General features: G+C 40.7%; 2 protein-coding genes across 2 annotated transcripts in view; one reads left to right on the top strand and one right to left on the bottom strand.

Annotated features, from left to right (window-relative positions):
- LOC124883377 (bestrophin-3-like) overlaps positions 1–7,771 on the top strand; it is a 23,482-nt gene extending 15,711 nt beyond the window's left edge. The window contains exons 10-13 of the mRNA XM_047390486.1: positions 172–262; positions 1,495–1,613; positions 1,746–2,006; positions 6,767–7,771. Of these exons, the coding sequence (XP_047246442.1) occupies positions 172–262; positions 1,495–1,613; positions 1,746–2,006; positions 6,767–7,148 (853 nt within the window). The 3' untranslated portion in view covers positions 7,149–7,771. The remainder of the gene's footprint in view (positions 1–171; positions 263–1,494; positions 1,614–1,745; positions 2,007–6,766) is intronic.
- nots (nothepsin) lies at positions 7,531–15,467 on the bottom strand. The gene is made up of 9 exons (XM_047390487.1): positions 15,358–15,467; positions 14,872–15,052; positions 13,314–13,431; positions 12,967–13,085; positions 12,587–12,786; positions 10,066–10,191; positions 9,795–9,939; positions 9,178–9,276; positions 7,531–8,050 (listed from the first exon to the last, which is right to left on the bottom strand). Exons 1-9 carry the CDS (start codon positions 15,411–15,413, stop codon positions 7,877–7,879), a joined length of 1,218 nt encoding a protein of 405 aa, XP_047246443.1. The 5' UTR covers positions 15,414–15,467; the 3' UTR covers positions 7,531–7,876.

Raw genomic sequence — 15,467 nt, 5'->3', positions numbered from 1 at the left:
TTCTTTTATTTCATTTTGACACCTAAAGATATTTTTTTTGCATTTTCGCACTGTGGGTTTAGTTACTAGTTCTTGTGAGAACAGTTTGACATTTTAAAACTAGGGTTTGGAGAATTAGTGAGTTTATTATCATCAGGAAAATAAGGAGCTTTGTGTGCATCACTTCTGCAGACTCTCTGACATCCTGCAGCTTGATGAATGTGAGATTTCAGACTGTCGGCCACAGCGACAGGAGCCCATTTCGATCCGAAGACAAGAGTCGGTAAAAAGCTACACGTTTTCTATTTCTATTTCTATTTTTAAACAATATTTTTGATAATTTTACCCTGATGTGAGAAGGTTAGGGCAAACATCATAAAAAGGAGCGTGACAAAATTACGACAGCTTGTGTGTTTTTATAACATATTTGGACAGATGGAGGTTTAATATCAACTTTAACAATAGTGAAAAAACAGGTTATATAACAAAGCAATAAAAACTGAGGAAAAAGCAATTTTGCTAAATGTAATAAATAAAAAAATTTCTGCTGAGGAATAAATTAGGACACCCTCACATTTGTTCCCACTTAAAATGTCTAAAATAAAAATAGAGGTGTATCACATCTGGACAACCAGCTTAAAACATAATTACTTTGCTTTTTGAGAGGGTTTTGTCCAGTGTAAACCTCAGGTATTTAGTTTGGATTCTCAGCATGGTGTTCAAGCTCTCTTCAGCAGTTAGGAGCACCGAAGAGCTGTCTGAGAGCTTCACAAATAAGACTGTAGCAGCTTCTAAAGTCATGTTTGGCATAAACCAATTACCGCAGTCCAGGAAAAGAGGCTCATACCAAGTGTAAAGCATGGAGGTGGAAGTGTCATGGTTTGGAGATGCTCTGCTGCAGCAGGACCTAACCTGCTAACCATCATAGAGTCCACCATGAAATCTACAGTAGATCAGAGGGTGTTGTGAGGAAAATGTGAGACCATATGTAGAAAAAAATATAAAGGTGAAGCAGAACTGGACCTTGCAAGATGACAATGACCCAAAACATCCCAGTAAACCCACCAAGGACTTGCTGAGAAAGAAGAACTAGAATGTTCTGGGCCTATTCAAAGCCCAGATTTTGATCTCAGTGTGGTGTTGTGGGGTTACTTGAAACAAGCTGAACAGGAAAGAAACCCTTTAAACCTCTCTGAGCTGAAAATAATGAGTGGAGCAAGCTTTCCTCAAAAGTATGTCATAGATGGTAGATGGACAGGAGAAACATCCCACTGAAGCTATTCCAACCAAAGGGACTATTAGAGGGTAGGGTGTCCTAACTTTTTCCTCTGTTAGAAAATGAATTTTTGTTCCTTTTTTTTTTTGCTTTATGAGTAAACGTTTGTTTAAATGCAATTAAATCCCTTCCTTTTCCAAAACGAGATAAAAATAAGATTAGATATATGTGTGTTGTCATTACCTATTAAAGAACTGAATATTTAACTCTTTCACGTGACTGCTGTTTGATGTTTTCAGGTTCTGGGTCGAGTCCGACGCCTGCTTAGTGTTCAGGAGCCTCCTGATCTCAGACATCCTCGACCTGTCTTCAAACGACACAGCAGCGATGCACCCAGCAGCTTCTTCCTGGACCTCAGGTATTGGTGCATTAAAAGCCCCATAAACACAATCCGAAAGTGACATTCTGCTTGAGGTGGCTTGCTGTCTCCAGACGTAGCAGTAGATGTTCAAATGTCTTTTGTGATTTTGATCTGGTTAAATTCTGTTAGGGGCAATCCAGGTTCAGCAGATATCGCTCCACCCTCTTCCTTAGCCATTCCTCCGTCGTCTTTGGACACCCTGTCCACCTTACGGGAGGTCAATAGCAACCCACCATCACCTGAGAGTTCATCCTCAGTTGTTTTCCCTCGACTGGTTGTCAGCCCACCATTGTTCTCTGATGCCTGTCACAATGGGGAGTCTTTTGGAAAAAATCAAAACGGCCTGGATCACTCTCCCACTGATGAACTACCAAACATGGAAACTACAAGGTGATTGGGAGTTTTTTGCTTCAGCTGTTGTCCACTTCTGTCCATGGGGAAAAACTTGGGATGTGGCCTTTTTTTCTGTTTCTTCTTTGTCATACTTTAATGTTTCAGATCTTCCAATAAATGTTTACATCACGCAAAGATAATTTGAGCAAATACTAGATGTAGTTTTTTTTAAATATATTTTATTTATGATTTTGTTTTAGGTAAACAACAACAGAACACACATACGGTGGCTCAGACACGTACATAAACATAATTCACCAGGGATACAAAAAAACATTGCAAAGAGACAGAAAAATAACAATAACTAGGGCATGAGTTTGCAGCTCATCCTATTTTGATCTCCTCCGAGTGAGCAAGAAATGGAGTCCAAACACTGGCAAAAGGTCTTGTCAAACAAGTCTTCAAAGATCCGAGTCTCTCCATTTGTATCAATGACATCATCTCAGTAGAAAATTTCCATTCCTTGCTGGTCCGTGAGACGCCAAAAATGGCAAGTTCTGCATCAGGTTTAAGAAGTGTTTTGTAGGCTTTAGAGTCAAATATCTTACACCAAAATCTGGTAAATGAGGAACAGAACCAGAAACCATGAGATGGCGTGCCATCTGCCATGCAACACCTGTCACACAGAGGTGAAACAGAAGGGTAGATCTTATGCAACCTAACTTTGGAGTAATGTAGGCCATCCACAACCTTAAATTGCATAAGTTGGTGCCTTTTACATACGGAGCAGGAATGAATTTTAGCCAAGCCTCTCACACACATAGATTGAGGCAATTCCATACCCAGTTCCTCTCTCCAAGAATCCCTAAGCTTCACAGTTGGTGCCTTTATAGTCATCAAACAAATGTACAATTTTGGAAATTAGGTGCCTGGAGTCAGTAGGGTTTTTTAGCACTTAAAAAATCCCATGTTTCGCTAGGAGATGCTCAGAATGTCTGATTTTGGATTGAATATAATGCGGAACTTGTAAATACCGACAGAAGTATGCGTGAGGCGGATCATATGTTTCTGTCAGCTGAATGAATGATGCAAATTCTCCATAAATGTAGAAATTTTCAATTAAAATCAAACCTATCCAACCTGCACCAGTATCATGTATCTGTCCAAGGAGGAAAAAAGAATGGTTAAAACATATAGGTCTGTGTAGAGAGGTGTTCAGCCATGCCAGAAAGCTTTTAATCTGGTTCACGTTTCTCACAGAATGTTTAGCGCAAAATTGAGGATGGTCTACATCTGCCTCATAAAGATTGAGAAGAGTTATTGGAAATTTATTAATGCTACCAGAAACCAGAAGATATCTGCCTAGATGGTCAGTAATTACAGAATTAAGTTGAAATTGGATATTTTTCTTGATTATTATGGCAACATTATGAGCGTGAGACGTAAATGCCAATTGATACACATGAGACATCCAATTACATTCCAGTCTATGTTGCATATGTTGTGACTATGAATATGAATATTATTTAATTTAATATTAATACTTTAATATTTTATCAAATAATATTTGGGTCTATTAAGGGTTGTCCTGTGAGTACCAGCCCAGTAAGGCGATGGTATCAGGACAAAATAGAAAGGTGTGAGACGAGCTCTGATATTATTAAACAGCATAAACTCTGCACATATGGAATGAATTCACACAATTTCTTAAAATACAAGAATTTATTAACAAAAAAATAAGTCAACTCAAAGTCAAACATATTTCAATCAACAAACTCTTTACTATGCTAAAACAATCCAACTAAACTACCAAACAGAATTAAAGAATAATGAAGACTAATGGGCTATGTACAATATAAACAAGTTGATTAAAGATGATTGGAAATTATGACCAAAAGAGTGATGCAACATTACCATGCAATGTTTATGTTTGAGAACCAAGGATTATCTTGAAGAATCTGGAAATGAAGTTAAGTTAGACTTGGAACCAACTTAGACAACCATTCACAATGCAAGATCAGATAAAATATTGTTTTAATAAAAGAATGTTTTAAAGAATGATCTGCTGAATAAAACCAACCTTCTAATTCAGTATCAATTCAATTTATTTATATAGCGCCAATTCACAACACGTCATCTCAAGGCACTTCACAAAAGTCAGGTTCATACATTCCAATTAATCGTAACCATTGAACAGTGCAGTCAGATTCAGTTATTTATTCACATTGGATAAAACGTTTTTCTGTCTAAGGAAACCCAGCAGATTGCATCCAGTCAGTGACTTGCAGCATTCACTCCTCCTGGATGAGCATGTAGAGACAGTGGACAGTCACTGGCGTTGACTTTGCAGCAATATTATTAAGGAAATAGTAAAATATTTAAGGAAATATTTTGGAAAGGAGCCAAATCTTTCTGGAGAAATGGGGCTTAATGGTGTTTACTTAGTTATCGAGTTTAGTAAAATAATGTTAGGGAAATATTATTTACTGGATTGAAAACTAACAACCTTTTTGGGTATATATTCTTTAGTAAGTGAGCACGTGTTCTTAGCTGTTAGCAGTGAAAGCTAACAAAAGAAGCTGATAGCTTAGCACCAGAATCAAACACACACATTTAAAATACCGTTAATAAAAGGGTTAAAATGCATAAGTGCGGACGGCGCATTATGATCAATCTTCTGTGTTTAAAATCACCCTTCAAGTAAAGTTTGTCTTAACTTTAAAAACACACAAACACGGAACACAAAACTGAGCACGGGCTGACCAGATAACCTGCTAGCACCAAGATAGCTGAGTTCAACACAAACAAAACAAAACTTCATAAAATAAAAAATGTTTAGATCATTTCACCCTAAATTACTTCTCCCTGCCCAAACCCTAACCTCGTATGAACCGTGCTGAGGAGAAGTTGTCCGGGCGATGACGAAGTTTGAAGAAAGCTCTGTGAACAAAAGGTTTGCTACAGCTAACCTCCGTAGCTGTTGGGTGGGCGGCTCGCTCTGCCCGCCAAATAAACTGCACAGTTACTGCCGTAACCACGGTGATGCGGCCCCCGTTGTCCGGAACCCTTCCAGACCGGGGAGCTTCTCCACTCGGCGTCGTAGAGACAGCATCTCTGCTGGGAACTCTCTATAACAATATTGATTCTGTAGGCCTCAGAGAGAACAGTCAAGCCATGCTTGTACCTTAATTACCCCCGTTCTTGGATGAATACCGGATACACATACAGCAATTCATTCGTACTTAACTTAGTGCATATGATCGGCTGACCGTATGACACTCTTGGATCCAGTTTGAAAAGTTATGTGTGTTTGCCTGCAAAGAGACATTAGCGCGCTGTGCCTCTCTTGTCCCAATCCTCTAGAGACCGGCGTGGAAGAGTTCGATTCATTGGAAAAGTGGGGGTTTTATACGGGCAGTGACCTCACGGGAAGTCTGCTGTTACCCCCCCTTCCTAAGTTGTTCTGGAAGTCGGTTAATGCAATTTATGTTGAAAGTTCCAGAAAAGTTTGTATCGGACTTCATGTTGTAATCCATGGCTGTGGGTTCCAACACAGAGATGCTTTAATATGTGTTTCCTGGAGGAAAACAATGTCAGCTGATAAGGATTTAAGGTGTCTGAAGACTTTACCTCTTTTCATAGCACTACCAAGTCCCTTGACATTCCATGAAGCAGCACTAGGTCTCTACCTCCAATCTGTACTTAAGGTGGCATTTACAGAACAAAAGCTTATGGTACAGTTATGCAGCTTGGTTAAGTTCCAGAATGAGAGCCACTGGCAAATGTACAAAAACCTGACATGAAACACTCCCTTACCAATAATAACAGGAGCTGCCGGACGAATTCTCTCCATCATAACAAACTCCAACCGCAACATTCTACAATGAGCGCCAAACAATGACACCACTACCTTGAGAAAATAAATATGAACAGACACGGTTGTGCAACTGAACCCCTGTCAGTACTCAAACAAAAATTTACATAGTGCCCATACATACTCTGGCAACGCCTAATGAACTGCTTAAAATAATATATGTTGTAGACACTCCAAGGACAGTCCTCCATGAGTCGTGAGTAACGCCACTGACAGCGCTATCACGCTCACCTCGTCTGATGCACACAATCACCCTTTTATTTAAGGGAAATAAGTTACCCAAACCTACCTGATCCTACCTGATCTTGGCCCAAACCAAGTTCAATTGCATCCCAGGTTGTCTAATCAAGAAAATCACTTAGATAGAAACTGTCTGACTGTATGAAGTAGGTTAAAAGAGTTTAAATAGTAAATCATTATGCCCTAATCTAAAAAGATCAATTTGCAGTGGGGTTAGAGAGCCACTACTAAGGCTTTTAGACTAGAGAACCACAGTAAGAGTCATTAACCACAAATGGAGAAAGCACGGAACAATGGAGAACGTTCCCAAGAGTGGCCGTCCAACCAAAATTACTCCAGGAGCTCATCAATGACTCCTACAGGAGGTCACAAAAGAAGCCAGGACAACATCTAGAGCTCTGCAGGCCTCACTGCCTCAGTTAAGGACAGAGTTCATGATTCAACAATAAGAAAGAGAGACTGGGCAAATATTGTCTCTATGGGAGAGTTCAAGGGCCAGAACCACAGCTGACCCAAAATAACACAAAGGCTGGTCTCACATCTACCAAAAAACATTTTGATGATCCCACATTAAAGTGGGACAAAAAGAGAAAACCAGAAGAAATCTGAAAAGGGGTAAATACTTTTCCAATGTCCTACGCTGTCTTATTAAAAAATTACATAAAATCTTGTGTTTGATTACTCCAATTCTTTCTATCATCAGTTTTTCTAGAACAGGCTCCATGTGTTGTTCCCCAACTCAACTGGGACCGAGGGAGTTCCGCTGGACGACCGTCAACGTCAAGAATCGCCCACCAACCCGGCCGAGGGGACGTCAGTTCTCACTGCAGTTCTCCAGGCAGACTTCAAAGGCGTCAATCCGTAGCCTGCCGAGTCCAAAGGGACTGGGCCGTCGGAGAAGAGACCTGGGTCGCCATCAGTCCCGGAGATCACCTAGTCCAACCACCAACACCCTCCAATTGCCGGAGGCAGATTACAACAATGAGTTCCAGGGTACGGCAGGGAGCGAGGACAATAAGAGGGATGAAATGGACCAGAACGAAGAGCTCAAAGACTCTCAGTCAGAAAGTTTAGAGAAGAAATGAGAGACAATTAAAGATCAGAGAAACTGGCAATAGCTGGATCCAGGAGGGGTCGTTATTTTGTGCAAAGAGAAAGAGGCATTAAAGTGGAGCTGGAAGATGTTTTGGTTTAAATCATGACTTAAAACATGGACCTGAGGTACTTCAAAGTCAGGTGTTTGGGTTTAACATTTGGCCACAGTTTGTTGTTAGACGAAACCCTGAGGGATGACTTGGTGCATTCAGAACTACTGAATTTCCTTTGAGTTTCCAGATTGGGTCTCGATGGGTCATGTTGAAGCTGCACTAAAGTTAAATAAAACAGAAAGAAGGAAACAAGCCAAAGGCATCAGAAACCAGTGAAAAACATATAAAATGGACAGGAAACAATGTAAGAAAAAACATGCATGATTAATGGTTTTTAATAACTCTAAATACACACAAAGTCTTCTTCGCTGCCATCTAGTGGTCAAAAAAGAAACTCCAGTCCTTATTATAGTAACTCAGGAGGTTGAGGAACAATCCTCTCCGTTTTAGTGTGAAAATTAATTGTTTAGGTAATTTAGCAGAAGTAGTGAACGTCCAGATTTATTATTTAAATACAACTTGGGACTGTTTCTTAATAAGACACCAAAAAGTAAACATTTCATCATTTTGGCTACGTTCACCCATTACTGTCGAGTTTTCGTCATTTGGTATAAATGAAGAATCCTCAGACTTGTACACGGTCGTCTGGGTATAAAGAGTTCTCATCATTCAATGGGGTGTTTAGCCTGGGCGAAGCCAACTCGGTCCTGTCCTCTGTCGAAAATGCTGTAGTACTCAGTCAGAAATACATCTCCCAGAATCCACAGTGGACCTTCAGGGGAAACAATGTCAATGGCCTGGAAACCGCTGAAACACAGATCCCTGTTGCCAAACAACTCCTGAAGGTCACAGACAAACAAGGAAGAGGCTTAAAGCGGGTTTTGACACAAATTAATCGCATCATTAAACGTGTGAAGCTGGAAACTTAACTTTAAAATTTTACTAGACTCTTGTTTTGTGAACTAAGGCATGCTGTGTTACCCCCTTACAGATTTCTTCTGCTTCTACAAAGGTGTATTAGGGCATGAGGGCGGGGCATTTTCTCACTTTTTTCTCATAATTTAGACTTAATTATTACGTCATTAATCTTAAAACAAAAAATAGAATTTCTCTTTTTTTTTTCTGCAAATGACCCTCCATCGTACTTTATCTGTGTTTTTGTCACACTTAAATCTTTCAGATCATAAAGTAGATTGATGTGAAAACGTTATGGCCCCTGCTTGTTAAGTGAGGAATTCACTGTAATTCACAACGATTACATTGAATTTCACTACTCACACCCAGGTCTGATTACTGCCAGAACGAATAAATCACTTAAATAGAACCTCCATGACAACATGAAGCATGCAAAAAGATCTCATTTATTGCTCAGATCACAAGAAACGGTAGCAAACCTTCCCAGGAGAGGCCAGCCTACCAAAATTACTCCAAGATTCATCCTGGAGGTCAAAGAAAAATCCAGAACATCTAAAGCTCTGCAGATCTTACTTGGTTCAGTTAAGGTCAGAGTTCATGATTCAACTATAAGACAAAGATGTAAAAAAGATTGGTGAAGTGGCCTAGTCAAAGTCAGGACTGAATCTGACTGATATGCAGTGGCGTGTTCTTAAACAGCCAGATCATACTGAAAAAACCTCCAATGTTGCTGAAATGAAACAATTCTGCAAAGCAGGGTGGGTCAAAGTTCCTTGACAGTGATGTAAAAGAGTCACTGACAGTTATGGCAAACACTTGTTGGCAGCCGTTAGGTCAGGGGTCAGGCTGGTTTGGACAGCTTCTATCCCTGAATAAATAAAAAATAATTTCAAAACTGCATTTTGTGTTTATTCAGGTTATTTCTGGCTGATATGAACTTTTAAGAAGAGATCTGGAAGGAGGCAAATACTCTACAAAACGGTCATCATTAATGAACATCATAAGCATGAACAGTTGAGGTTTTCCATCAAAGAGCCAAAAATGTCCTTACCTTTCTAACATACTGCTCTGATGTCAGCGTGTACTCCTTCCCACCCAAGACAAATGTGACGTGAGGCAAGCTCGACAATCTGCCGCAGTCAATGAGAAACTGAAACAAACAGCATGAGGGGAAACAAGATACATCGCAACCTTTTTACAAATCAAAAAATAAACTAATAAGGGATTCTCTTGCACAATGTTTCTGAAGCCTGGTTCTCAGGGCCCACAGGCCTTCATGTTGTGGATGCATTTCCAGCAGACCTGATTCAAATCATTACATTTTCTCCTGAGCATCCCATTTATTTATTTGGTAACACCAAACAGATGCAGGACATTGCGCCCTTCCAGCAGGACAACCACCCTAATTATACAGCCAGAGATACAATAAGATGGTTTAGTTAGAGGCATATTCATGTGTAGGAATGGCCTAGTCAAACTCCAGAACTGAATCAAATTAAAAATTGTGAAAACTAGATGCACTCAATCCAATCTGAGAAAGCTTGAGCTTCCACATTTTGTGAATATTAAATTAGGTGTCTGTTATGAACCCTTTAACCTTCAGGGTTCATGGGGTGTATCAACCCTACATTGGGATCAAATGTTCGGTTTCATCCGAAGGTGCTTAACCTCTCCAATATTTGTGGGCGTGGCTCCAATCAGCTGTTGCAGACTCAGCATGTCGTTGGTCGGTCCACCAATTAGGGAGGTTCCAGTATCAACGATGGCCTGGCATCCACGAAGACAGAAGGAGCTCACGCCTTGCACCGCCACGCTGAAACACACACGGTCACATTAGTGTTTAAATCCTGCAGCATTTACATTTTTATTCTGCCATCTAGTGGTAGTAGAATATAATGCACCGGTCTCTACATTAAATATTTGTGGAAAAGAAAATCACCTTTCCATCTTAATCTGCCAATATCCTTTGGCACTCACAGGCAGCCAGTTGATTGGCCCAGTGTACAAATCTTCATCTATTCCACCCAGCAACAGTTCTCCTTCTGGGATGCTGGTTGCGGTTCTCCTGTAGAAACAGATGGAAGTCACCTCAATGATCTGGAGTTCTTCTATATCCTTATCATTATTCTAGAACCTTTCTTCAGAGAATCAAACGTATCAGCTTGTAGGAAGATAAAAATAATCTTTACATCTCCTACCATCAAGAAACTTTTCTGTGTTTTTGTTTTGCACAATTTACTTTCTAGATCTTAAAAAAAAAACTCTCAGATTGTATGAGACATTTAGATCCTTCTCAGCTACAAGCTTTATTTTTATTTTCATTAAATTGGCCAAAACATGTAAAGCGAGTGGAACCATCTGGCTCTCCTGCCACCCAGTGGTCTGTTACATTACTGGACCTTGGCAGGTTTGGGATTTCCTGAAACTAAAAACTGTAGCTTCATAACATCTATCAAATTGATGATCAGTTTTGCAGTTGTAGAACAAAGCTTCCTTTAAGGAACATGGGAAAAACCTTCAGGCTGCCTTAAATCCATCTGCTCAATAAGAACTGCTAAACCTCTAATGAACCAATGTACCTGGTTTAATACCTTAAACATCCCTTAGAGTTCGAGAACCTCCAGAAGAAATTTGGTGATCTTTCAGTAGGCATCAGGTTGGGTGACTAGATGCTCTCATAACTTGTTCAGAACCCATCAGATTCATTTATCCATCCATCCATTCTTTTCTGCTTATCTAAGGTTAGGCTGCAGAGGCAGACAACCTGATGAGCCATGTGATGAATTCAGGGTCTTCTCCAGGTTTTCCCAACCAAGGCTGTTCCCTGGAAAACCCCAGGAGGAGTTCCTACCTGCCTCCATCTTAGATCTCATCAGCAGGAACCTCATTGCAGCAGCAGATTGAGCCCAGATCAACCGGCTCATCTGTCCAAATCCATTTTATTTCCATCCATCGTGTATACCCACTAATCCTGCCAGGTTGTAGGGCGCCTATCTCCAGCAGTCATTAGGCGAGATGTGGGGACAGGTCACCAGCTGGAGTACACGTGCATACAAATTCCAAGCAGAAAGACCCCAAGTTGAGATTTGAACCCAGGACCTTCTTGCTGCAAGGCAGCAGTGCGACCAAGTGCCATTTTATTTATAAAGCACATTTTTTAAAAACCTATTTACTAAACCAGTGCGGTACTAAAACAGATCAAACAATGACCCAAATAATAATAATAATGATAAAATAAAATGAAAAACAGTAAAAGCAACCATAACTGACTTTAATTTAATCACAACCTGTTTTTGGAGCCATAACTGATGAGGCCTTATCTCCTCTGAGCTTCAGCCTAGCGTTTGGTACAACCAACAGAAGCAGGTCAGAGAGGTGAGGAGGAGAAAGACCATTAAGACATTTAAAATCCCAGAGAAGGATTTTAAAATCAATTTGTTGGTCCACTGGCAGCCAGTGGAGAGATGACTGACTGGTCCCAGCATAATGTGCACTGCAATAATCTAGTTTAGTTGCCATAAAAGCGTGAATCTTTATCTCCAGATCGCGTTTTAACAATACTGGTAACAACGTGGCATAACTGAAACTTTTCTTCAAATCCCTGCAGACCGGTTTATTAGGTACCCTCACATGCGACCCAGACACCCGGACTTGTAAACTCCTCCACTTGAAGCAGAGACGTACATCCAACCAGAACAAAGAATTTCATGGTTTTATGGAGAAAGATGGGAAAAATGTGAAGATTTTTTATTCCTGATCTAAATCAGACACTGAAGGGGACATGCTTGAAGTTTCCCAGACCCTCAGAAACTTGTAGAGCACTTCGCCCACACAGACTCCTAGAAGACATTCAACATTTTGAACCTCCTAGAATCATTTGAAAGTTGTCTGCTGAAGAGGTTTGAGTATTTTCTTTTCGAGGTTGCTCAGGCAGATTTCCCAGGGTGAAGACCTTGTGGCAGATCTGAAAATTCCTGGAAAGAAGAATTTCTTCTTGTCTGGACAAGCCTTGAGACCTTTGGGAATCAGGGGGAGAAGAATAATATCTGTTACTCTCAAGAACCTGATACCCTTTTGCAAAGCTGACCTCAGATATGCAAAAGTGGATGGACAGATGGAGGAAAAGACTCTCTTGGGTCCATCAGACTCCTATAATATGGATGTGTGTTGAAGTAGAGCATCAAACATACCAGGAACTACAAGTCAAGGTTGGACCAATCTACTTACTTATTTTGGATGAGTAAGTTAATAGAGATTTATCTCTATTATTGTCACCAAACCCTTCAAATGAAACCAGAAAGGTATTTGCTATCCTCTGGGTATGTAGGGAAAACCATCTTCAGTGCTCTTTAAACACTAAACAAGCAGAAACATCAAACTGATGTTTAGAGGCCTACCAAGCAATGGGCCTATTGGAAGCAAAGGATCCTGTTCTAAGGTTCTCCTAGTGTAAAAAGCACCTGCTGAGGTAGAAGGAGAACACCGGCTGGTCCACCATCTTCTGAGCCATCATGTTGTCAAAGACAGGATTTCCGAGGATCTCCGCCAAGGATTGGTAGGCCAGTCCCAGAACGCCGTCAAACTTTGCCGTTACAAACGTAGCACCAGGTTCGTACACGGACTCCCCGAACTCTTGATTCATGGTGGTCAGTTCCCCTATCTACAAAAGATCACACAGAAACAGCGGAACATTATTCTCCAGTTGCAGTACTAGATCAAATTAACAGCGCCACGGGTCCAAAGTGACAGAGAGATCCCTGGTACTTTGCGGTTGATCTTAAGTGATTTTCACAAATGAGCAGTTGTTACTGTCCAAAACCATTTGCCACTCAGGACTGACCTTCACCGTGTCTCTACCCATCACTCCCAGCAGGTGTCCTGATCCGTAGTGGATCCCAAATGTTCTACCGTCATGGTGGAAGGAGTTGGACTCGAAGGCCTTGAAACGCCGGTGCAATGCTGCAAGCAGACACCCAGTTAGGTTTTCATCATAGATACATTAATGATAAGTCAGATAAAGCTCCCACCATGAGGCTCTGTGAACACATTCCTCTCCACAAACAGACCTTGAACTTCTTATCAGTTTGCAACAAACTAAATCAAAGTCATGCTGTCCTGACCCGAAAACATTCTGGTGGTGTGGGGGACAGCTCAACAATGTATTGTGTATTTTTTGAAATGTCGTACCACAGGCCTGGCTGACGCAGTAGGATGACGGGACCCAGAGGTCAGCTGATCCGGTGTCAAAAATCACAGAGAAGTTCTGCGGTGGATTTCCCAGGCTGATTTCCCCGTAATACTGAGCCTAGGACACAAGAGCAAACCTGTTTACAAAACAGACTAACTTGTACCGACATATCAGAAAAATATGAATCAAGATAAAAAAGACCATCCAGAATTCAGCTTAAAAATATTCATACCAACTAAACTCTACCACATTTATTTTAATAAATATAATTAGAACAATATGTAAATTTACTCATTCACAAGACATTTCTGCACCCTAATGTATCGGGATCAATAAATATGTTTCTCAAATTGAGATGTTTCAATATGTTAGTCATCCAGAAGAGGGTGCTGTTATGTGGTTAGTAGATAAAGATACTAACCAAAGCATTCCACACCAAAGCAATGTAACAGTTACTGGCACTGAAGGCATTCAGGAGCTTGAAGAACATGATGACAATGATTTTATGGCTTTTTAACCTCCTGATATGTTAATTCACAACATTTTAGTTAATTAGAGGCACAGTTGTGGATGTATTTTAAAATATTCTGCTTCCTTGTATGACATCATGGCAAAAAAAAATTAATAAATAAAATAAGCCAAGACCTCATGAAGATAATTCTGGACCTTCACAATTCTGGTTCATCCTTGGGTTCAATTTTAAGATTTCTGAAGATGCCACGTTCATCGGTTCAGCATGGGAATATCCAGCCATCTTACCGTTCAGGGAGGAGACGGGCTCTCAGTCTCAGAGATGAATGGGTTTTGGTGGGAAATGTGCGAATCAACCCAAGAAAAAAAGACCAAGATGCTGCTGAAGCTCATGAGAGAGAGTCATTATCCACAGCGAAACACCAACATGAGCAGAAAGGCCACTCAGTGAGGAAGAAGCCATTACTCCAGAAGCAACATAAAAACCCAGGTTAAAGTTACATTTTTAGGAAAAAAGGGGAAGCTTTTAAACCTGTTAAGGACAGGGGTGGAAGCATAATGTTGTGGGTGTGTTTTGCTGCAGGAGGGACTGGTCCACTTTCCAAAATGGATGGCATCATTAAGAAAGAACATTATGTGGAAACATTGAAACAACATCTGAAGACATCAGCCAGGAAAGCAAATGTGTTTCCAGGTGACTCTCAACATGCCACTATGTGTGAGCAAGGCTGCCTACAAACCTGACCCAGTTACACTGGTTCTGTCAGAAGGAATGGGCCACAATTCCAGCAATCTACTGTGAAAAGCTTGCGGAAAAGAGGTCTTGATGACTTTGGTGATGCTACAATATTGTTTGAAATGTACCGACTCTGTGTAAAGAAAGAAAGCAGTAACTTCAGGGCAATGATGATCCCACATATGAAAAAGTCTCTAACTTTTCACAAAAAGGCGGCATTTAAACAACACACACCCTAACCCTGCACTGATTAAGTGAATTCTCAGGCGGTTCCCCCAGATTTCACACTAAAGAGGTGCAACTTGCCTTGCTTTGTAAAATTCCTCAGCAGTCATAGTGGCTTCACTTACATCCATGAAGTTGTAGATCTTCTCACTGGAGCGTCCGAGCCTGAGTGATGGTGTTCCAGGCGGGAAGCACTGAGCGTAGAGCCGGTTAAACATGTCAGGTCTGTTGTCCTTCAGGAAGTCCTCCAGCAAGCTCTGGGCTCTCAGCTGAGTACGGATGGAGGGAATCCGCCTCAAAGGAACCCTGAGGAGATAAAACTTTAAAAGGTGACATGTTCTGATCCAGTCCTGGTCTCTTTATATTTGGCATTAAAGCAGTCAGAGGTTCTTTGATCAATAGTTTATCAGAAATTTTAGGGGAAAATATTCATCTGGAGAATTGTTTTGGTTTTAAAGGAAAAAAATCAGCTTGCTTATCTTCCTTCACCTTAAAAATGACATATTATGCAAGAATGAATGTTTGCAATAATCATAAACTTCAGATTTAATCGGGTCCTTTTGGGCAGCAGTTTAGATGTAAAGTAAATAAAAAGGTGTGAGTTTGCCTACCTGACCGCTGCTGAGCCCATCCATGTGGACAGCAGCAGGAGCAGCAGCCTCAGCATGTCGGTCCGGGTCTGTGTGACTGACTGCAGGTCAGCAGAGGTTCTACAGGTTTA

This window comes from Girardinichthys multiradiatus, chromosome 17 (assembly GCF_021462225.1).
Source record: "Girardinichthys multiradiatus isolate DD_20200921_A chromosome 17, DD_fGirMul_XY1, whole genome shotgun sequence".
NCBI classification, from domain to species: Eukaryota; Metazoa; Chordata; class Actinopteri; order Cyprinodontiformes; family Goodeidae; genus Girardinichthys; species Girardinichthys multiradiatus.
Note: the sequence above shows the minus strand (reverse complement) of the source record. Positions and strands in the feature narration are given on the sequence as shown.